This window comes from Nothoprocta perdicaria, unplaced genomic scaffold, assembly GCF_003342845.1.
Source record: "Nothoprocta perdicaria isolate Ctin4 unplaced genomic scaffold, notPer1 scaffold_11, whole genome shotgun sequence".
NCBI lineage: Eukaryota > Metazoa > Chordata > Aves > Tinamiformes > Tinamidae > Nothoprocta > Nothoprocta perdicaria.
The window spans coordinates 822,874-845,590 of NW_020454205.1; the positions used below are offsets into that span (position 1 = coordinate 822,874).

Below are 22,717 nucleotides of genomic sequence, written 5' to 3' on the forward strand. Positions count from 1 at the left end.
ACAGTTTTATTTAACTTTTGGACTCACAAAACCAGGTGAATACTCAGTGCCAATCTCCCATGCAGATACCAAGAAATATTAACATTTGCCGGTTAGGAGAAAGAGCAGCCAGGAGATTTTGTTTTTAAGCAGAGTTTGTGATGCTTAATATGATGCAAGAAAGCAAAATTYGGGCAATAACAGCTGGTACAGAATGTATTTGCTAACAGCTGCAATCCTTATCAACTCAACACAACGTTACCAAAAAAACCCGCTATCTGCTTTCAAAGATCTGTTACAAATTTAGACATTTCAAAGAAATTCACAGTCATCTCTTCAGGGAGAAACAAAAAAATATCCTTTCTTTTTTCATTCTTTCCTATTTAAGCTTTTTTTTTTCCTTCTCTAGTATTATATTACTGTCCTGTATGTAAGAGAGAAACGAGCAAAGCCGCAGYGTGGGACACAGGCAAGCAGAGAGAACTGCCGATGCGACCAGGCCTCCCACCTGTAAGCATTCTTGTTCCAGCTCCAATTGGAAGCAGCAAATCCCTAAACACAGGGGTGTTTTATTTGCTGTGCTGTCTGGCAGGACAGAGAACCAGGGGTGCTTTGGCTACGGCCGTTTGCAGCAGCCTGTCCTTTCAAACCAGGACAGGGCAATAAGGCAAAAGGAGCCCTGCGGGCAAAGGGGCTTTCCCTGCCCAACACAWGTTTTCCTTGAATTTAGGCAGCTGAATCCACTCCAGTTACTTTAGTTTTCCTCCTGATCACACATACCTGAGGAGATTAAAAAAAAACATAAAAAATGATCCACAGACCTACTCGAACARGTAACTGGGATACTTTGGATTTCCAGTCATCCCCTAAAGGATCTCAGCTGGTTTTAAAGCAGCAGTGGTTGGGAGATATGGTGACTCTCTTGGTAATGGGAATAATCCTGCCCCGCTAATAGCTCCATTTCAGCAACCAGAGCTACATCAAACATTAGACAGGGAATCTCTGAGATGCTAAGTCCATTATTGGCTTGGATCCCAAATCCTCCTCTTACATTAGCTTCATTATTCCGTAGWTACCTTTATAAAAAAGGCAACATTTGTTATTACGTCCAACATGGAAGCTACTGAACATAATCAGAGTCTGTGGAATCTACTAGAATCTCCARCAGAGAAGTGGAGAAAGTCACTACAATATCCTACAACTGAAAAAAACAAATCCCATAAGCCTCAACTCAATCTGTTTGATGTTGGTGCTTGATTCCTGGGGAAATCAGGAAATTAAATGATCAGTAWAAAACTCCCTTTTAAAGATTCAACTCCGAGGAAAAAATAATCATCAATAAGAATATTTTAATATTCACTTTTACTGAGTACACGTGCTTTTTTCTTGTTATTGACCTGAATCTGCAGTTAGGTACTCCGCACTTCATTTCTCCCATTGCACAGCTTAAAAATGACCCATAATCCACAGTTTAAAAACTAGCAGTAATGTTCACAACCATTTCCATTTTGCTTGAGAGTCAGAGCATCCTGGTACCCAAGCCCATCTCACAGGCGCAGCTGATCGGAGCATGCAAAAGACTGAGAGCTTCCCAAAGCAATCAGCTGCTGTTGTGCACTTCTGAGGATCAACAGCACCATCCCATTTAACTGCACACCTTTATTCAGCCACGTGCAACAGCATCAGAGGATTGCCACGCAGTCAAGAGAGCAAGGGCCAAGGTTCCCCCGGCCCTTGTGATGCTCCTTGTTCATTTTCTGCAATGGCCAGGCACAAAAAGATACCGTTATCACACRTTTTTTTGCAGCCTCTCCTATCACTTCCTAGAAAATGGCTGAGTTTGAACATGTTTGAGTAAGATCAAAACTGCTCCTCACCTGTTTTTCCAGCCCCGCTCTCTCCTGTAATCAGAATGCACTGGTCTTTGTCCTGGTCCCTTAAGGATCTGTAGGCTTCATCTGACAGAGCAAAGCTGCAAAGCAAGAAAGAGACAAGTGAGAAGGCGGATATAACAAGTGCCAACAATAAATATAATCTGCACTTCAGGCAGAAAAAATATAGATTTTCCCTATATTTTTATTTATTAATTTTTTTTATATTTGTATTATATCTATAAATCTAAGTACCCAGGGTTCTGTAAGTGCTGAAGCACACGGTTTTCAGAATGTAAGAGCAATCAAACCAAAGCAGATACTTGTGCCCAGTGGCTTTTTTAGACCTTTTTCCAGGTAAAGTAAGCAAAATCCAGTATGTTTTCCTCAAGACAGCAGCTTCAAAGCAAATTCACAAGCAAGTGCAAGTGAAGGAGCATTCCTCATGGAAAAAAGCATCACCTTCCTCGCCAGGGCATTAATGGGAAGCATTCTGTCCAACAACCAGTACGAAGAGGCAGCTGGAAAAAGGAGAATGCTGGAAACAAACAACCCCAAAAGCTGCCGTTTCTCCCCTGAAAAGTATGTTGCAGTCCCATATTGCTGAACTTGTGCCTATATATGTAGAAGAACTTTCTATCGAGTGTGTGCATGACACATCCAGGGTGGCGTCATGTAGAGAAATTAAAGAATAGCAAAAGAATCCGCAGCTTTCCTACATTTACAGCACCTTTCCACTGAGAACATCCCAAGCACCGAACTACTGGGCTGCAATCTGAAGCCAAGCGGGCTCTGTTGCCACGAGGTAGCATATATTTTGGGGAAAAAAAAAAATGCAGGCAGATTACTTCTTTTTGACCCGCATTTTTACTCGGAAGAACAGCAGCACTGATTGCATATGCATTGCATTTTGCACTTTATGGAACAAAACATCTTGGAAACTCAGCACTAAGGTTTCCTTTCCAAAACTTAAATGMGCAGTGTCTGAAAAAGCACCTGAAAGCTAAATCCAAAGAAGAGGCCGGGTATGCAGTGCACAAGTTCAGGGGGTGGGAAAAAAAGGAGTATGTGCAAAGCAAGGCCGAGTGGGAGCGCGTTAGAGGGAATGTCGGCACGGTGGCCGCGGTGCCGGTGTCGCGCGCGGCGGCCCCGGGCAGCGCAGGAAGGGCCCTCCTGCTGCCCAGGCACCGCGACACGGCTGCTGGCTTGCCCTTGGCGGGCAGCACTTTTACCAGACTCTCCGACAGGACATTTTTAGGAAGTGAACGGTGCTGGTGCCAAGCTGCTGCAGATGGACTTGCAAGCTGCCGAGTTCAATGCTCGGCGCAGGAAAGCTAAATTTCCAGCTCCAGCTGCACTCGTGTAACACTCACTGCTGTCCTTTCTGAGGGAGACAAAAAGCGCTGGGATGCAGAGGGAAGAAAYGGAGCAGGTAGGGGCTGAGAGGGAATGGCCGCGGTGCAGGGGCCCAGGCGAATGCGCAGGCCGCGCGGCTCATCCTGCATCTCAGCCCCAGCTAGTGCTCTCATGGCCAGAAGAGCTCTCTGGGCAAGAGCTTCACACCAGGAAATGAAGCCAAGGGCAAGCCCATGAAAGCCTTCTCTCTGTTGATATGCCCGGTTAATCATATAAGCAGTTTATGAGCAGTTTATAATCCATTTATCGCTTTTAATGCGCTCAATTCCTCAGCAGCTCCTGTCAGAATACATTCTAACGCTTGACGTATTTATTAACTTTGCCTGCCCGCACTGCACAACTGAAAGCTCCAAATCTTCCCTTCTCCTCTACCCCAGCAGAGATTCAGAAAAGCAACCGATTGCAAAGCAGTCTCCAAAGCTGCAAGAGAGGCGGAATTTTGTCCAGCCCCAGCTTTATTCACGCTAGTCTTCTCCCTACAATCTTCTAAACAACCCCGCAACGCCTAATGCTTATGAAGAATCTCCAAAAAAAGAAAAAAAAAAAAGTAGTGGTTATAATCATTTTCAGAAGTTTTTCATGCATGTATTTCTTGGAAGTTTCCTGGTAGAAGCTTTTGGAATCCGCTGTCATGCTCCATGCACTGCTCCAACAGTGCAGTCCTGGGAKGCATGGGCAGGAACAAGTGCAGGGTCCAAGATTTCTTTGCCTCTGCGGCATTGCATGGACAGCACCAGGCATTTATGCCACAGCCTGGAACAGATATCTTTATTGCAAAGAAAAAGATAGGGTGAACCTTTCCTCACATCTGCTTAAAGGCAGTCCGTCACCATCCGAGCCTTCCAAGCTATCTTCGCAGTAAGAGAAAAACAAACCTTTGCCCTCTGATACAAAAATATTCTTGCCTGGTATTTCCCATATGTTACAAATATACAATTTAACTGAACGCCCAAGCATTTTAGTTGGACTTATTTGAGCAACCTGCGGAGYGCCCGGGGCTCTTCTCTCCCACTCSCAGCAGCAAGAGGCGCAGCCCGGTCGAGTCAACAGCCGCGACCGCAGGTTTAAACCACGGGCCGCTCCTCGAGCAAGCCGGTAATTACAGAGCCTAAGTCAAAGCTCAGAATAGCCCCTACTTTAAAAAGCAGCTATAAACCATACGTTTCAAAGCAGCCGGCACGCGTGTCAGCAGTGTCATTTACCACACCTTATAATAAGTTCCTCTTTCATTTTGAAGCTTTATGAAAAAAGACAACCTCATCCTACCACAACAAAGACAGAAATATTTGCCGGAATTCTTTTTTAGGGGAGGTTTAAGTAYAGGAGCAATCTGAAATCTAACGGGATGAGGAAGAAAGCTCTGCTTTTCTGGGGCCCGCTCCTGCAGCCACGTAGCCCCAAAGAGCTGGAGCTGTCCTGGAGAAACGAGAGCCCAAGTCAGGAACACTGACATGAAGCCCAGGAGCCAACGCTCTTCTCCCTGTCTTTATGAATACACGGAGATGTTCTGTATGAGGATAAAGGAAAGAAATGAGTTTAATCCTCTCCARTATTCTACGTACAAACGTGAGAATCACAGTTTGCTCCCATTTAAAGAAAACCCTAATAATCTGAGATTGGAAAAGCATGTTTTATAAACYGCTTGGGGGGTTTATTTTGCAAATTATTTCTATTTGTTATGCGTGCCACCCAACAAACCTCAGGGGAGGGGGGAAAAAAAGAGAGAACATTTAGGAAAGAGAATTGTAGCAGATTATTTGTATTGCTGCCTCATAGCACAGAATCACTTAATCTAATTGCCCTCAGGAAAAAAACGTGGTCCCCAGTCTCCTTAATTAGCGGCTGCCTCACAGCCGCCTCCGTGCCACACGTGAAGGGAAAGGCTGATGAGGCCCTTGCTGGAGAGGACAAAGGCCTCACCTAGGCCAGGCCTTGGCAAGCGAGCAGCTGCTCTTTGGAAAACGCCAGCCCGGGGAGAAAACAAACGTCTGGGCAATGCGTCCGGGCAGATGGGAGCTCCTCTCTCCTATTCAGAAGTGCTTCTGCTTTTTGACAGGCCCATTCTCCTTCCTGGTGCACGGGGCASCTCCCGCACGCGCCGCCACGTCTGCAGCCGCCGGCTCGTCCGACGCGGAATAAAGCCCAGGGCTTTGCACATCTCCCGTCTGCAGCATGAAAAGGAGTTGGAATTTATCCAAAGAAGGGGAACGAGCAGCAGGGATGGTACAGAGAAGTAAAAAGAGAGAAGAAAAAAACAGAGAGAAGGAAAAAGGCAGGAATAAAGCAATTTTTTTGAACTCTAACTGTGGTCCTTCCCCAAAGCTGCATACAATATCATGAACACACTGTGTGGTTTCTGCCTTTCCCCCAAGCTCTCTGCGGGGCTGCCGCTATGACGGGGGCCAACGAAGGCCCTTCCCGTGGGTGTCCATGGGCAGCTGCTGCGTTCCCTGCCGCAGCTCCCGCAACACGGCCCAAACGCAGGAGTTCCTGACTGCGATGCAACAGGGCTCCCCCCCAGCGAAAACCCTCGGAGCACTTCCCTGAATTGATAGCACAGTACTGGAGGAACAGGAGGATTAATTATCACATTCCCCTAGCTCTACATCAGCCCCATCGGATGTGAAATCTAGGCCCTGCAACACAATGTTATTAGACACCATGTCATCCATATCGCCTGCAGCTGCCCACAGGACGCTTATCGGAGATAATGGTAAAAAATAACTGCAAATAAAAACCACTGTCCAAAAGCCTGAAACGATGGCTGGCGATGCCAGCGTTGCTACTGCTTGGCAGCACCCGGAGGAGCTCCTGCATCTGCAAGAACTTCCCAAGCAACTCCAAGCGCTCCCAGCGACCCCAGTGGCTGGAGAAGCCCCACATAACTTGTTTCCCCCCGCCGYTCCCTCTCCTGTTGCCCCACGCGCAGGAGCCCAGGGCACGCAGCCATGCAGCCGGGCCAGGCTTGCTAGCCCCGCACGGGGATGGGGCCGTCGGGCCCACGAAGCGGCGCTCGCTCCRATCCGCGCCCAGCCGCCATGGATACAGCCCCAAGGCCGCTCCCAGGAGAGCCAAGGCAGGGAACGGGGCCGGATTCCCCCGCTGCTCAGGCAGGAGGCCCCGTCGCTCCGGGCACGGGGCGYGCGGCTTCAGGGCGGCCCTGGGAGCTGCTCTGCAGCAACCGCGGCCGCTTCCACGCCGGACGCCACGAGGTTTGGTGACCGAAAGCCACCTCTGGGGCACACACAAGGAGAGCACTGATTCTCGTTACTGGCGTGACCTCGTTTGAACCGTCTTTGCATTTGAAACCTTTATTTGTAAACCCCACTTCCAGTCTCTTATCTGTGACAAAAATAAGGGACAGATTATTTAGTGGGCTAGACTGTAAATATTAAGACTGTGCATTTCCTGATTCCTAACATGAAAAAAGTTTATCTTTAATAACCCAAACCACATTAACCATGTTGCGCCCAGAGCTGAAGAAACGGGAACCTTCCGCCTTGGCTGCGGATACAAAGAGCTGGGAAAAGTTCTGCCTCTGACGATGCTAAAAGGAGGTGAATGAGTTTTGTGGAAGTTTCTCAAGGGCCTGCAGCATTACTCACATTTATGCTGTATCTAAAATCATGTCAAAGGCTCCCAGTCAAGTAAATGGGCATTTAATGGTATGCTATGAATTGCTAGGGAGAAAATTAATATGAAATAAAACAAAAACCACAAAGATATTTTTACCGTAGGAATGACAGCTGTTCTTAATGGCAATTGAAATTTCAGCTCTTAAGAGTGCCATGCTGCCAGTTCAGGAGAGGCATAATGAAAAATGTGATCCATTCATGCACCAGGCACAAAATAGCATCTGTCTAACTCTGACTGATAGGGCCTCTACCTGACCTCACTTTTAAGTCTGAATTTAGGAAGAAATATATGCCAGTGGCTCCTATTAAGACCTCTCCTCCTTTTCTGTGGAAAAAAAAAAAATGTTAATAAAAAAGGTGCCAAAGCTATCAGAACCTTTTAAAAATATGTATTTGAAGATGCATAAAGCTTTTTAAAAATATATTTCCATTTTCAAGTCCCACCATAACATCAGTCAATTTTCTAACCTAAAGGATTTCATTTTGCAAAACAGCATGAAAAAGTCTGGTCTTATTCCTAGCCTAGATGCACAAATGAAGAGCTGGAAGGGGATATACGTAAATTATTCAAAAGACACAGAAAAGAGTTATGTGATGACACATTTGGAGAACCGCATCTGAGAACACTGAAAAAAATATTCCAGGCCCTTCCCTTTATTTAATCAAGTGTCCATTTCATTCGCAAAATGTAATCAGTCATATTGAATGGATTCCCAAGGCTTTTATGTGAATCACAGTGAATTTTCTTTACATGACAACGTGAATTTAAAAAAAATATATAAAAACCTCAGCATTTTACATCCTAAAAATATCAATGTAATAATATATAAAATCTAGCCAGATGTTCCAGTTCCAGGAAAATGAGAGAAATGGGATCTGGCAAGAAAAGTTACCATTAGTTTAAACTACTGGAGCATTAACACACATCTTTAAATACCCAAAATATATTAAAGTTTTGTGTTTGGGGTTTTTTTTTTTTTTTTGTGTGTGTGTGTGTGTGCATATGTAATCTTGCCTCTAACCTAATCTAACTAAATCCCAAACTTTTTCATGCTTACAAGTAAACACAGACAATTGCCGTCATGGGCAAAAGAGAAAAGAGACATCGTCCTCGATAAATCAAAACATTTGACTCTTCATCCTCGACGTGACTAAAGCCAAACGTGCAAGTATGCTGTGTACGAGGTATGAGTAAATATTTGAAAACGGCTCTAAAAACAAAGTGATTTAGTGTAGCGTCTAAGCCAGCAGTTCATTCATAAAGGATTCCCCGAGATTATTTTCCTTCCTCTCCCGTGATGACATTTGCAGGGCTGCAGGAGCTCTGAAGAGCTGAGCTCTTCCCCTTCGTAGTGCCTAGGTTTTAAAGGCCCCGAGGCTCTCGAGGCGGCGGCGAGGGCTGCACAGGGGCACTAAACCATGTCGTGGCCTCTGACCCCACCATCCGATTTTTGCACAAATAGCACTAACTAGGCGGTATCCTAAARGGATCCTTATCCTAAGGGAAAGCCTCACGTTCATACATAGGCACCTTCCATCCCTCGCAGATGAGACTTTATCACACCCTTCAGGTACAAATATTAGCTTTAAATCAAGGAGGAAAGAGAGTTACTGTAATGCTGGTGTTCCTGAAGGCAGGTAGGCCTGGAAAACAAGCAAAAAAGGCCAGACGCAAAAATAAAACTTTCACAGTTATTGCTTTCGTTGGCTCGAAACAGTCCTGACTTGGAAACAGCAAACCTTGGGTATTATCAGTGTAACTACCCCAAGTATCAGCATGAGAATGGTTTGTCCCAAGACTTATCAGTTGATCATTAAWATTGGCAACATTAACTTCCTCAACTGTGCACTGTAAGAAGCGCCAGAGCTGCTCGTTTTGTGCTTCTTAACCTACATAACGGCAGGTTSATTTAAGACGTTGCATGCAAGAGTTAAAAATCTGCACTAATTTGAAAGCTTTTAGTCTGAAACTATTGTRTCTTCAGAAATGTTTGACTCGAGAATAATAATAACAATAATAATAATAAACTAATAACAAGTAAATAAGATATAAAGTAAAACTGCCTTTCTGAAAATCAGCACATTGGAAGGAAAGTTATGTTTCTAACACATGCTGTGCTATAAAAACCTTCCTGATTAACCTCACAGTGATTAACCTTAAGTATCTCCGTGCGTATCTAAGAAAATGTATGTTGTTTCTGGACCCTTCCCAGCTTATGATTTACCATTAGCAGTAGAGGCGGCACCACCTCTCTCGGCCCTCATCCCAAAATGACCTGCGATTCCTCTGGAGTGGGGTGCCGAGGCTCCGAGGCCTGCAGGGCGCACAGGCCTCGTGCCGTGCTGCTCCCGCCAACGGAGAGCTGGAAGTAGTTGGGAGCTAAGGTTAAAAACAGGAGATGTGGACAGCCCATACTCTGCAACCCCTCAGACCAGTGCACGAGTGGTAGGACCGCGATACGTCACGATGGCTATGACGTGGAATGACGAGCCGTTCATTTCCTACTGCCTTCGGGGTCTCCAGCACTTGTCCTTACCCCATACTAGGCCCTTTTGGCGGAAGCGCCTATGGATCAACAACAAAATACGAGACACCCTGCTTCACTCTCATGTCCAGGTTGCCACAAGGAAAGCAAAACGGCATCACTCTTGGGGACACAAAGGAGTGGGTCATCACTGGGTCCTTCCACATTAGCATCAAGAAAACACCCGATTAGCATCAAGAAAACACCCCCAAGATGATAGACTTCCTTCAAGGACCATATAGAAAAAAAGCTTCTAACAAACCTCCCCTTGTGTCTTTCTCTCTCTCTCTTCCCTTTCTCTTCCGTTTCAATTTTTTAACCAAACCTGCTGTTTCACTGGAACATTTCAGATTTTCAAGCACATCCTCCTTCCACCAAGCCATCACATCCCAAACACACACATACCTCAAGCATACACAGAAGGTCATGTGAAACTACTGAAAAATAACTGAAACGTGATTTAGAGGCCTCATTTCCCAGGAAACTCCTACACAGAGCCCTAGGTCTGGAAATGTCACTTGGCAGTCGGCTGCAGAGAGGCAGAGTCCCCAGCCTGAAGGGTCTCTCTGCAGTGACAAGCRGTGCAGAACACAAGTTCCCGTGCAAAGAGGGGGCAGCACTTTGGACTGCTATTGCCACAAGTGCCTTACATGTTGCACAGACTGATTTCTACAGGCATCTCACTAAATCTAAACCACTATGAGGCATTCTGTGCAACTGCCTTTTTCTAGCCGTTTTTATTTCTAGTGATAAAAATAAGATGGATTATTTGTCAGCAGGAGATGCCGGAATAATCAGCACACTTCTCGTCGCTTTATTTATGAACATGTTTCCCAGAGCACATGCACGAGTGTCCTTGCAAACAGCCCTGCCTTTTGGGTTGCTTAGGAGCACCCTGTAGGAGCCAGAGGTCCTTCCCAAGGTGCACAAATAAAGGGGGCAGTGGGTTTACCCCTAGCTCAGCTGAGTTTTCATATCAGAGCAAAATAAGTAGGTCGGCCTCAGCAAGTTAACGTGGTGCTTTTTTTCCCCCACATCAGCAGAAACGCCGCAAATTGCAACACGTTTCACAGTGTCCCCCCTTGCAGCCCCTGAGCTGCTAGGGAACCCTGGGAGGTCTCGATGTGCAAGCACAACTTCAGTGCCCAGCCCTGCGCCAGGCAGTCAACGAGCAGGCAGCATCATGACACGTTTCTGCAGTTTGAAAAGAAAATACTCTATCTGATAAAGAAACTGTAATAAGGGTTATTTCATAGGTCTGTATTTTTAAGGGTATTTTGTCTGTTTGATAGATGGCAGAAGACGTAGCTTTCTGTAGGATCAATACCAAATAAGGAAAACCTGAGCATAGATCCTATCTGTCCACGGCAAATTAGCCTTTTCCTTTTCACTAGTCRGCACTGTATCCAAACTTGCAAGTAAAATCATATTACCAGCACACAGTCCGTATTTCCTCATATAAATTAATATTCAACATTTTCCCACTTCAACCTAAAACTCTTAAAGTGGACAATGAGTGTTCAGATTCGATAAATTGTTGCTCTAAGATGGCARCTTCACCACAATGACATAATCAACGTCACTAGCAGTGAATGACATTTATGAAACAGTTTCCCACTGAGTTAAGATTCTTATTCTTTTCCTGGATCTATTTATGCAGCCTTCTGGGGTCTGCCCTCAAAGATAATTTCCCTCTTGATATTAAAGGGCAAGCATTTCTCTAATCAAAGTAGGATGTACATTTAGTCAGGTACTGAACAAATAAAATAATGTTTTATAACAATCTATTTTTATATATATATATATATACACATATATATATATAAAAATGACCACTTCCTATTTTTTATTCTGGAAAAAACATCTCTGCTAAAAAAGAGGGAGATGAATACAGARATCAATGTATTACTCTAAGTGGAATCAAACATGTGTATAATACTGACTTTCAGAATGCTAAAGTCACCCTCATTTTTTATTTTTAAAATCTTCTATCATACGACAGCAAATTTTATGTGGCTGACCAAAGTTAGCAGAGYGGAAAGCTCTTTCAGCAAGCTGCTGTGCTAATTTAGCCAACAATTGTGCTTGCTAAACAAAACTGTGAAGTAAGAAAACCTGAACAGAGTCAGAGTTGAGATCTAAGGAAGCTAAGAGCTACAAGAAGCTTATCTGATCTCATTAACTGCTTGTCTGCATTACAAGCAATGCATTTGCAAAAGTTAGAGATGAAGGATGAAAGCAAAAATTACAAGATAGCTCCCAAAACAATTTGAACACATCTCCTCCTCTTAATCTAACAACTCAACAACTAAAGGAAGTTGTCTAAACACATGTTCCTGTTTAGAYACTTCTCTGATCACCAGTCACTGAAGACAGTCTCCTGAATATAGAAATGCAAAGTCAAGTGCCAATCTCCCCGTGTGCTGGGAAAATGAATCRACCCAGCACCATGACAAAAAGCGCAAGAGCTTGGCTCTCAGGAATACTGTGTCCAATAAGATAAAATAGTAACTGCAAAATGAGGTGCCTTCTCTTCAAGACCTTTTATTTTCAGACATACCAAGTCCACGATCAAATTCTGCACCCGCTAGGCACAGGGCTTATCCATGTTGAGCTAGGGCAGTACTGAGCATCAACAGCTCTGACTAGGCCCACACGAGAGAGGTGACGTCAGTTCCTTACAGTCACATTCAAGCACAGAGAAGCAATTAAACAGATAAGGCCTCTGATTTGTTTGCAATATGAACTCTGTACAGGAATAATGAAAGGTGATCAAAAGAGAGAATATGACATTTTACTACTTTCCAGACTTTCCAGACAATTTAATCTTGGAATTTACATCATATGCAAGTTATATTTTATAATATGATATTATATGTCTGTATATATACCATATATTTTATCCTTAAAATACGCATTTTATAGATGCAGATGACACTCTGGTTGCCCGCGTAGATTCACTTTTCCCTAGCACAGAACRGAGGAGAGGAAACTTTTCTGCTCGTGCCATCCGGACATAGTTGATCACGTCCCGCATTCATCATATGAGTTTGGGTTTTTTGTATTGTGCAAAGAGAAATTAAGAGCTTCAGATATCAAAAGTGACACTGCACTACCCAAACACAGTTAACATTTGGATACTTTCACAGAGCAGTTCTCTGAAAGAAGTGGTTTTCCTTGAAAATAAACTTCTTACTTTAAAAAGCCGTAACTCTCATTAACAGTTACAGGAGAATGTTGTGAAAGGCTCACAGCAGGATCTAAGTACATGGCATGGAATGAGTCACTTATCTCGACTTTTCCTTAAAATAAAAAYTAACTAAAGTGAATTCATGTTTTAGTTTTGTTTGTTCTAATCAACATAGGTTTTTGGACAAGACAGACAGCTGGTACCATCTGTTTCAAAGCAGACGGGCAGCTAAAGCTTCTCCAGCGTACTCACATGTGAGGACTGAGCTCATAAAAGTTTCGGTTTCTGTATTCCTCCACTTTCTCCGGAGAGTAAATGGGCAGAGATCTGTACGGGTTTATTGATATCACCACGCTGCCAATGTAGGTCTGTTGAAGAAAAACAAGGCAAAACAAAATGTTTGGAGGGTTTTCCTTTGAAAATATTTTTGCTATTTATATATAATCCCCCCACTTCGCACCTACACAAAGAAACACTGGCAGCAGGAAAGAAGACCTTACAGATTTCTCTCAGTGCGTGTCGTCAGAATCTCAGCAGCTCCTTCTGCATAGCAGGTTGCCATTACAAACACTGTCCAGAAGGGTAAGAAAGCCCAATCAGACACTTATTTCTTGCCAGGATTAAGGAAGCTGTGWATTCAGTCTGCTTTAAAATCACAAAGGCATCAGCCGAAGGCAGATGTATCTAAACCTTGAAGATTTCATCCTGAAACAAGAGTCCCTGCTTTGGATGGAAACTCCCGACCCACCCTTTGCAGCTACTCCCTTACCAAGATCACACCAATTCAGCTACCAAGTTCCTCGAAGCCTCTTTAGAAGCCAAGGTGAAGAAAGGTCAACAAAAGAGTGAAAACTGTGATTTTTAATTTTGGAAACAGACATTCAAATAAGACTTATTTAGAAACCTCTCTTCACAGTTAAGTATTGTTCAGACAACGYATTTTGGGAGTTCAAGTCATCTGTGTAATGCCAGACATGTACAAATTCGGATAATTTCTTAAAATACCAGTATTTCCAAAGGTCAAATGACTATATAGAAACAAAGACATACACATGTCCATTTTGGATACCAGACTATGCCAAATCATTGTTCTTTGATGCCAAGAAGCTTACAAAAGCCGACATGTGACCCCTTTTTCCTCTTATATAAGTGTCAAATGACAAAACCGATCACTAATAGATAGCTGCTGGCGGCGCTCTACGAGATTCCACGTCGCTGCGACAAGCGGATCCAAAAAATAGCTTTCCCACATAACATCTGCCTTCCCACCAGACCTCTGCTATAAACAAACAAAGTACAAGCTTAAATCCTCGAGCGAGCAACAAGCAGAGACACATTCCAGCGCTGGAAGCAGGACACACAGAGGAGTGGGAGACCATACAGTAGCACCCCAGGGACTAGAGACATCTTTAATTTTTCCCTGTTTAAGGGAAAAAAATGAAACCCCAGAGGAAGGGCCGCGTGATGACGACGGCGCAGAAGGCAGGCAGGAGATCTTGACTTCTTTCCTGGCTTGGCCACGGTCTTTTTATGCGAGTTTGGACAAGATTGGCTGCCCTCTCAAGTGTTTCTAACTGGAACCTTTGGCTAACGCAGCTGGATTTCTCCTTCACTGCAGGAGCTCCGAACTCTTCCTCCAGGCTGCATTCGTCCAGGACCCAAAACAACGGGGCTCCAATGCGCAGCTTATCAGTGACCTCATCACGGAGGAAGGTGACACTGTACACACATAAACACCACATCCGAGGAAAATGAATTTCTGTTTGGTCAAACGGCAAAACCTTCTACGTTCCCCACCAACCCGCCGCAGGCCACTCGTCTCTGTTAAACAAAGGGTTTCAAAAACCATAAATCATTTGGGAAAGGTGCGCAGGGGGGCAAGGTCTGTCCCCCGCCCCTCGGCACGGCTGGAGGCAGCGGCACCGCGCTGCCTTCCCGCAGGGCTCCGCGCGTGTCTCGGCCTGGCTGGCTGCCCTCGAGGGTGGCCGGCGGCGGCGCCAGGCCCGGGCTCCCCTCACGTCACCTCCCTCCTCCACGGCCCTCCTGCTCGCGGCCTACTCTCAGAGCAGCCTTCGACACAAAGCTTTATTCCTCCTGTGATCTCCAACACACACAAATGCCAGGAAGGGTGAGGAGAGTTGGACTGCTAACGTGGACGCTCAAGTCTCCTACGCATGCAGGGCAGTGCAGATCCCCCTAAAGCGCCTATCTTTAGTGCTGATTAGGCTCAAACGTACTGGGTCCCTTTGAGGAGTTTCAGATCACTCCACTAAAACAATTCATTGAAATTGGAAACACTGAAGCAAGATCAAAGGGAGCTCTGCCTGGATTTTGCTGGAACAGCTCCAGACCTGAGGCTCAAAGGGTGTTTTTCCCTCACCGTGAGGTGGGCAAGCCCCTATTCCTGACACTGTTATTCCCTTGCCTTAACTCCCACAGCGCCGCTCCTCAGCACGAGCGCCCAGAGGGCGCAGGGGCAGCCGGTCCTTGGGCGCTCTGCGTTGTGCCGGCCATTCCCCACGGAAAGGGAACCTGTCAGGATCAACACTGTAACGTCRCTCCATAGAGAAAATTCTCATTTTAATAAATAGCAGCAACTGAGTCCCTTTTTATTTGAAGAATCTCACAGAGTGCCCAAATTTGGTTTTCGTTATTGCAGGCCACAGCCAACAGCCCCGCTCTGCCGCTGCTCCACCACATCTTCCAGGCTGGCAAAGCTGCGGGACGCCAGAGGTGCAAAGGGCACGAAGGAGCCGTRCCCGGTAACAAGACGCTGTGGAGCATTCCTGCCCGCTCCTGCGCGCGGCAGAGCGGGCGTGTTCACTGTTCGGTGGGGAGGGACGGGCAGGGTTCTTGGAAAAACACAAACACACAAACCCGGATCTCATCCTTTCATGTCCCAGCGCTGACTGCCCTCTCTCATGGGGGGAAAAAAAACACAGCAAAGCAAGAACCAGGAGCTAACAAAGTTGGATTTCCCTGACGAGGAGCTTCAGTGTGGACTTTCCCACCTCCACCCAGGGCTGGACTTGCACCGCACCACAAGGACTCTAGCTAGTCCTGTTGGCAAAAGCAGCCRTGTTTGGCTCCTCCGATCAGCCTTTTCCCACAAACACAGTGTCCTGGCTGGCCCCAAGATGGCCACGGTCAACAGGGAGATCCTTCAGATAAGAAAGTTTCCACCGCCCCTTCACTGGAAGGGGAGACAAGGCTAAAAATCTGCTTTTCCGAGTCTAGCCTGCAAATATAACCCAAAGCCTTGCACTTAATTCCACTCTCGTGCTACATGGAGAAACCCCTTAACCTCCCTACTTCCTGACACCCCTGAATGATTTTCCCCGTGGTTTGCATGGAGTCCTTTCTAAGTATGAAGGAAGAAATGCAGTATTGGATATCTGCACACAATTTATCTCCCGTGACCGCGAGGATGCTCCTGTTACAGACCATGGTCCCACCATATGCTGCAGGCTCCGGAAAAACACTGAGTGACACCACTGTGTTGTAACGGGGACCAAGGGACACCAGCACGTCACCCCGTGCGCCTAAGGTGGTCGTTAACCTTGTGGATCTGCATGGCACAAGACTCTGCAGCAGAAAGCTATCCAGAAGAGCCCTGGAAGAATCCTGACCTTGAGGAGAGAGAAAAAAAATACATATATATATCTCTCTCAAAGGAACCTGAATCAAGAGTGTCACCCAAACTGCCTGAAGAGGCTTTGCTGCGTGCTCAGTGCAGGAACAGCCGTGCAAAGGAGAGGCGAAGTGGCCGGGATGGGGCCCCGCATGCTGCTGTGGCGCCGCACATCCAGGCCCCGCAGCGACAACGCGGCGCTTTCCAGAGGCGGGTTCGCGCRCGGCAGGTTGGAGCAGGTCGCTCCCAGGGGGATGCCCACGCGCCCGGGATCAGCTTTCACTTCCAAGCTCTGCAGGGCACAAAATTCCCTGCACTGCAAGGACAACGTTACTGCTCGCCCGGCGCCCGCGCTGGCAGGCTCCAACGCTGCTGCTACCCAGGCAGATCACAGAATCATGGAAACCTCAGGGCTGGAAGGGACCTCCGGAGATCATCTATTCCAAACACAGGGTCACCCAGAGCACGTGGCACGGACTGCTTCCAAGCTGGTTTGGGAGATCTCCAGAGAAGGAGACTCCACAGCCTCTCTGGGCAGCCTGTGCCAGGGCTCGGGCGCCCTCACTGCCAAGAAATTGTTCCTTAAGTTCCTGAGGAACTTTTGGTGCCTCAGCTTGTGGCCGTTTCCTCTAGTCCCGTCGCTGTCCACCACTGAAAAGAGGCCGCCCCCTCCTCCTCACYGCCTCCCTTGAGATATTTGTATACACTGATGAGGTCCTCCTCAGCCTTCCCTTCTCCAGGCTGAACAGGCCCAACAAACAACATTSCTCCAAGGGACGGGCTGCAAACGGGGCCGCTGGCACGACAGGCAAGGCAGCCAAAGGCAAGAAGGTGCGGGAGGTTCTACAGGGAAGCATTCAGACACACTGAATGCAAGGCCAACACTTGCTACCTTTTGAAAAGATAAAGACTTGTTTTCATATGCAAACAGTAACCGGACACTGGGTAGTGCCTGTGCCAAGAAATCCCTTGTATCAATGTGAGCAAGAAACAAGAAACGGTGAAAACATTTCCAAGCGGCTGCTCGTTCCAAAACGTTTTGTTCTTCTTCTGTACGAAAAGAATGGGGGAAAGAAAATGTCAACGCTGTGCTGTGACCAGGGCTCTCCTGGGCTGTGACCGGGGCTCTCCTGGGCTGTGACCTGGGCTCGTTATCTCTTTCAGCGCAAGCACCGTGTTTTTAAGCTTCTTGGGTATTCTGCTTCTATTCCTCTTTCTCACTCATCTTTCATCCGTCTTCCTCTGGGGCTTTTCTCTCACATCGGGTGCCCCGGGACCACTGATAAGCCCCCAAATGGCGCCGTCCCCCAGCGAGAGGCTTGCTAGAGCCTCCGGCACAGGCGGCACCCGTGGGGCTCTGCACTGGGGTCCCCAAAGGGTCCCAAGGAAAAGCAGCTAGCTCCAAGGCAGCCCCGAGGGCACCGYGCCGAGCTCTTCCTCAGCAATGCCAAATATCTCCGTGAGAAAACAACACGTGCCCAAGCCCCGCTCCGGCCCGGAGCGGCCCGCAGGCTCCGCACACAGAAAGCCTGCGCGGAGTGCACAGAGGAGCACTGCATTTGCTCACAAGCACTAAAGGAAACAGCAAGGGCACGGTTGGTTTGTGGTGCTGCCCCCCGCGSTGCCTCCGCGCCCGACTCCCCTGCGCAGCAGCGCGGGTGCTCCCCGCCAAGGCGCCCGGCGCTGCGGCTCCAAACTGCCCTGCCCACGGAGGGCTGGCGCCTCCGGCTGCACGGGGCTCCCTCCGAGGAGGGAGGGCTCTTCTGTCCCTGTCTGCACCACAGCAGCTTTGCAACACTGACTGAAATACCTATGAGAACTGAAATACCAATGTCCAGTCTGGTAGCTACATCGGTAGCAGGGCAGTCCGTCCACATACCAGGTTTTCAGCCAAATAAAGCATTTCAACATAGCCAGGAAAACAGAGGTGCCGCTGCACCTTCCCATAACTCTGAAGGCTTTTCCAGGCACTGCAGCCTGTATCAGACCCATCCCAGGAACATAAACGTTGTCGGGCTCACAGGCATCCCACGAGGAGAGCCAGACCTTCCCTGCGGATCCTTCTCCAAGAAGAGCTGCAGTTCCAAGGGGTCAACGTAGCTGCCAACATTAAACATCCAACATCAAACGGAACTAACACGAAAGAGACTGCAACAGGAAAAAATTCTATTACTTTCTGCTGGAACGAGCCCGTTGTCTTGTCGTCCTTGGCTCCAGAGAGGGGTCTGGCACTGCTGAAGGCTTGAGCTGAATCAAATATTTACCCACCATGACTGGCTAGTGAGTACACAGCATCTGGCCAACTTTTTAAGGCCATCAATGTCTCATTCCTCACCATGACCCTTTTTGGATACCTCAGCCTTGCAACTCCACTTTAGAAGTGACATTGGTCGCAGCCAGAGCTGTCAGTCTGCTTACAACCCGATGCTGAAGCAGCCTTCGGTGAGTGCTGCCGAAAGCTTTCACCCCGTACCCATGACTTGACTGGGCATCTTAAACTCAACACATTTTTTGATGGTACCCGCAGTGAGTTACCAATGTCAACGTGAACTTAAAGGCCCCGGTGAACCAGGAAAGACCAGATCTATTCCTGCTGCTCTCTGAAAGCGGCAGGTGTTGTGTCCCAAGGCTCCTGTTGCTTGCTAGAGCTAAAGAAAACCACAGTCTCTGCAAAGCTCCAACAGTAGCTCTTCAACAGGCTCATTTTGGTCTCCCCATCCTATCATGCAAACTGAAGATTTTCTATGGCAAACCAAACATTACTTCCAGATGGAACAAAGGCTTCATTGTACTCATCTGGCTGTAAAAACAGGAGTGCAAAACGTACTTTTCCTGAGCTCTGGGGGAAGAAGAATGGGGAGAGATAAGGAGAGGACAGTTTGCACTTGCAAACGCGCACGTGGCAATGAGCAGCTTTCTACATGTCACTTATTCTAGAAAACAGGAAACTTCCAAMGCCGTAACGGTGGCATCCAAGTTGGAAGGCAGCAGCAGCAGCAGCAGCCCACTGATAGGGAACCAACACGACAGTCCTTGAAGGACTGGGCAGACGAAGCCGTGCAGCAGCACAAGGCCGGTGAGGAGGCTGCTTCACTCCTGCCCGCGTGTGCCCAGCCCCTCCTTGCRCTGCTGCTCAGCTAAATGCACGGAGCTGCCGCGCTGGCAACGCTCCTCCCTCGCCAGGGTGGGCTCAGGTAGCACGTGTAAGGAATCCAAGGGAGAAAAGGAGAAGGTCACCTGTTCAACGAGCTGCAGATAAAGAGAGCAAGCGATACTGCAGCACGCTACGAGGCAATGACTCAGCTAAAGAGCAGGATAAGGGCGAGCGATAAAAACAAACCTGCTGTTTCTGGCAGCACACCAAGCAGCTCACCGGGGCATGCCCAAGGGCCCGGCTTTCCCACCCGCAGGGCAAAGGATCTGCAGGAGCTGGAGAAAAGTGACACCCTCGACCATCTGCCAGAGCACGTAGGGCACCTCATTACACGGTGCTGCGGAGCCAGCGGCGGCACCGCGCGCATCCCGGAGCCGCGTGTTGGGTGTCCCCGGCGCCAAGGGCCCTGTCCCCTGTCCCTGTGCCCTGTCAAACAGCACGGAATAACAATAAAAAGAAGGATGTGCCTTGGCCACTCACACTGGCTGCTTCTGAGAAAGCATGAAATGGAATTAAGTGAAATAGAGATGTGTAATTAAATATTTTGCAATCTATAGTAGTTTACAGAAAAATTCATGAAAGCTCCCTACTTTCAGATAGTTCCTAGGGATCCTTTCAAAGGGACTGTACAGTCCAGGTCACCCTCACAGAGCAGGTGGGTGTCTTTAATGCTTTAAATAAAACTTTTAAATGCAACTCCGGCATTAGACAAGGTAGTGACGTCCTCCTAGATCTGCAGGCAACCAGATTCCTTTCCAGTGTCCAAGGGATTGCAGGAGGAATAGACTAAACACAACTGCATATGGCCATGATAATATCTACAGAAAAGGAACATGATTCTGGAAGATAATGGACATCAGAAGTATAAAATATAATGAAACCATGACTGTTTTCAGCTTTACTTGGAAAGAGTATCTTTCACCAACAGAACTGAAGACTTTGAATGCTCCCATTATCAGCTTCAGGCCAGGCCATACCAATGAGCACACCTTATCTACAAATCAAAGGTAAGACAGAGCATTTAAGCTCACCCCAGATAACATTCCAAACATACCCAGCTTATACATCAGCCTCCCAGCCCCGGTCTCTGGGAACAGCCTGTCTGCAGCTGCATCCTCCTCTCCCAACACAAGTATCCCAACTACTGCGGCCATCTGGGGAAAGCCCGAGATCCACCACATCCAAAGGTACGCGACGGAGGGAAGCAGAAGGGAAAAATGCCCCAGATGGAAGAGGCCAGAAGCAAGCAGTACGATACAGGGAGGACTACAGTACAAATAAGGTTCAAAATGTCTCCAGCTTTTTTTAGGTGTACCATCTATAAGATACATGTATTTTAAAAATGATGATTCAGCTGCTCATAGAATGTAATTGTTCAACATATACTCACATATACTTCATTGTGATCAAAACGTTTTTTCAGGTTATTGATGAATGAATCTTCATCAAGCGGCTCCAGAAGAACCATATCTCCCACCCCTATCATGTTGTCCAAAAGCGATGTCTTGGCCTCCATCTTGGCCATTTTGTCCTGCACAGAAAGACAAAAAATAGAGAGAGAGAGAAAAAAAAAGAGACGTTAGCTGATCACTACATTGCTCTAATTATTCACAGGTGTTACCCAGTGATATTATTCAAGATCACCCATACACACACAAAAAAACTATCAAATGACATTTCTTTAAATAACTGTCCACTGGAAAATCTCAAGGCTCCTAAGGTAGTCTACACAATTCCAAAGACTCAGCTTCTGACATTCAAAATTGCCTTCTGCTTCAACATACATCACATAGGAAACAGCAGAAAACAGCAGTGTAGATTCTCCTGGGCAGCACAGGGAGAATTTGATAAAAAAAAAAATCAGCATAAGACCAGGTGTGAGCGAACACAGCACCTCGGTGCTCTCCTGGAGTGCCTCGAAACAGTAGCTGGGTTTGACATGACTTGGCCACGCCATGGAGGAACGGATGTATTTGCAATTCCACTCCCTCAGAGAGTGTCCAATGAGACAAACCAACCCAACCGGCAAACAGCGTTTCCAGGTCGGTGTAACTGGAGTGCCCAAAGGCGGAAGTTGGGCTTAAACCAAGGACAAGGCTCAAGCAAAGTAACAGAGTGTTGTGTTTAATAAAAGAAGTGCACGTCATTGCTAAGAACCCGCTGGGAGCACGGGCACGGTGACGATGGCACCGCTGGACGACACGACGGTGGAGCTGCGGCCGCGCGTGCCCATCTCCGAGCTGAAGGGCTCCCGTGCTCTCGGCATCCCGCAGCATGTTTGATGCYGAATATTTGTCCTCATTTTTCAAAGTGCCTTTGAACAGTTACTCATTTATACTATCACTGTTAAATTGCCGGAGTAACTAGTCATCAGGAGGCTATTTTTAAACAGCTGAATCCTTTTATCTCCTGTTTGTGCTCAGAGCCACTGCATTACCAAACACTGCTGCATTTTTGAGCAAGGGTTGACATTTAYGGTATATCCGAGCAAGGCTTGAGTCACGTTTGATCTTTCTCTAAATTCAATGACGAAAAGTGCAGCCCCACGGGCAGCTGATAGAAGTAATATCAGCAAGTTCCTCAACCTGAAGCAAGCCTGGGAATTACTCGAAATTCACACGAAAATCCAAAGGCAGCGATGAGCAACCAAAGCTGAGTCAACTCTGTTAAACAAACACAAGAGCATTTCTTTTGAACACTGGATGAAGATTTTTGTAGAGAAACAGATTTCTGTTCCTTAAAAGTTCCCCTCTATGAATCACACACACACAAAGTACTTTAAACTGCCGTTAAACCATTGTAGAGATATTGCTTCCATTATTGCGCCCCAATAGGACAAACCCTTCAAAATATTATTCTTCAGTGACCTATTTATTTCCCATACTGTCACTAAAGTTCAAACACGTTTTGAAGAAAATGAAAGAAAAAAAAAAATGAAAGAAAGAAAGAAAGAAAGAAAAAAGAAAGTCTGGGACTTATTAAAGATCTGGAACTTATTAAAAATAGAGCTTTTAGCCAAAAAAAAAAAAAAAAGCAAACACAAAAATCCTACTATGGTCAAGAGCAACCTAAAATTACAGCTGTAACTAGAACACCTCACGGAGCACGGCGAAACGGACAGTAGAACAGTATGTCTAGACAATTTCATTTAATACTGATTTTTTAAGCTTTTTACAATACCTTACCCTTGCAAAATACCCCTTAAGTATTTGATGGTGAGTATATGATTCGGGAATGCTCTGCAATCCAAATGGGGACAACCACCACTTTGGTGGAGTCCCACTCTAATCCTTACCGTAACAACTAAGGAAAACCT

The 22,717-nt window shown here is 46.7% G+C and overlaps 1 protein-coding gene across 6 annotated transcripts in view; it reads right to left on the reverse strand.

Annotated features, from left to right (window-relative positions):
- MYO1B (myosin IB) overlaps positions 1-22,717 on the reverse strand; it is an 86,547-nt gene that overhangs the window by 42,231 nt on the left and 21,599 nt on the right. For all 6 annotated transcript variants that reach the window (XM_026047562.1, XM_026047549.1, XM_026047533.1 and 3 more), the window contains exons 2-4: positions 20,792-20,932; positions 12,869-12,984; positions 1,857-1,951 (exon numbers count right to left, since the gene is read on the reverse strand). In XM_026047562.1, coding sequence (XP_025903347.1) covers positions 1,857-1,951; positions 12,869-12,984; positions 20,792-20,926 — 346 coding nt within the window. In that variant the 5' untranslated portion in view covers positions 20,927-20,932. The remainder of the gene's footprint in view (positions 1-1,856; positions 1,952-12,868; positions 12,985-20,791; positions 20,933-22,717) is intronic.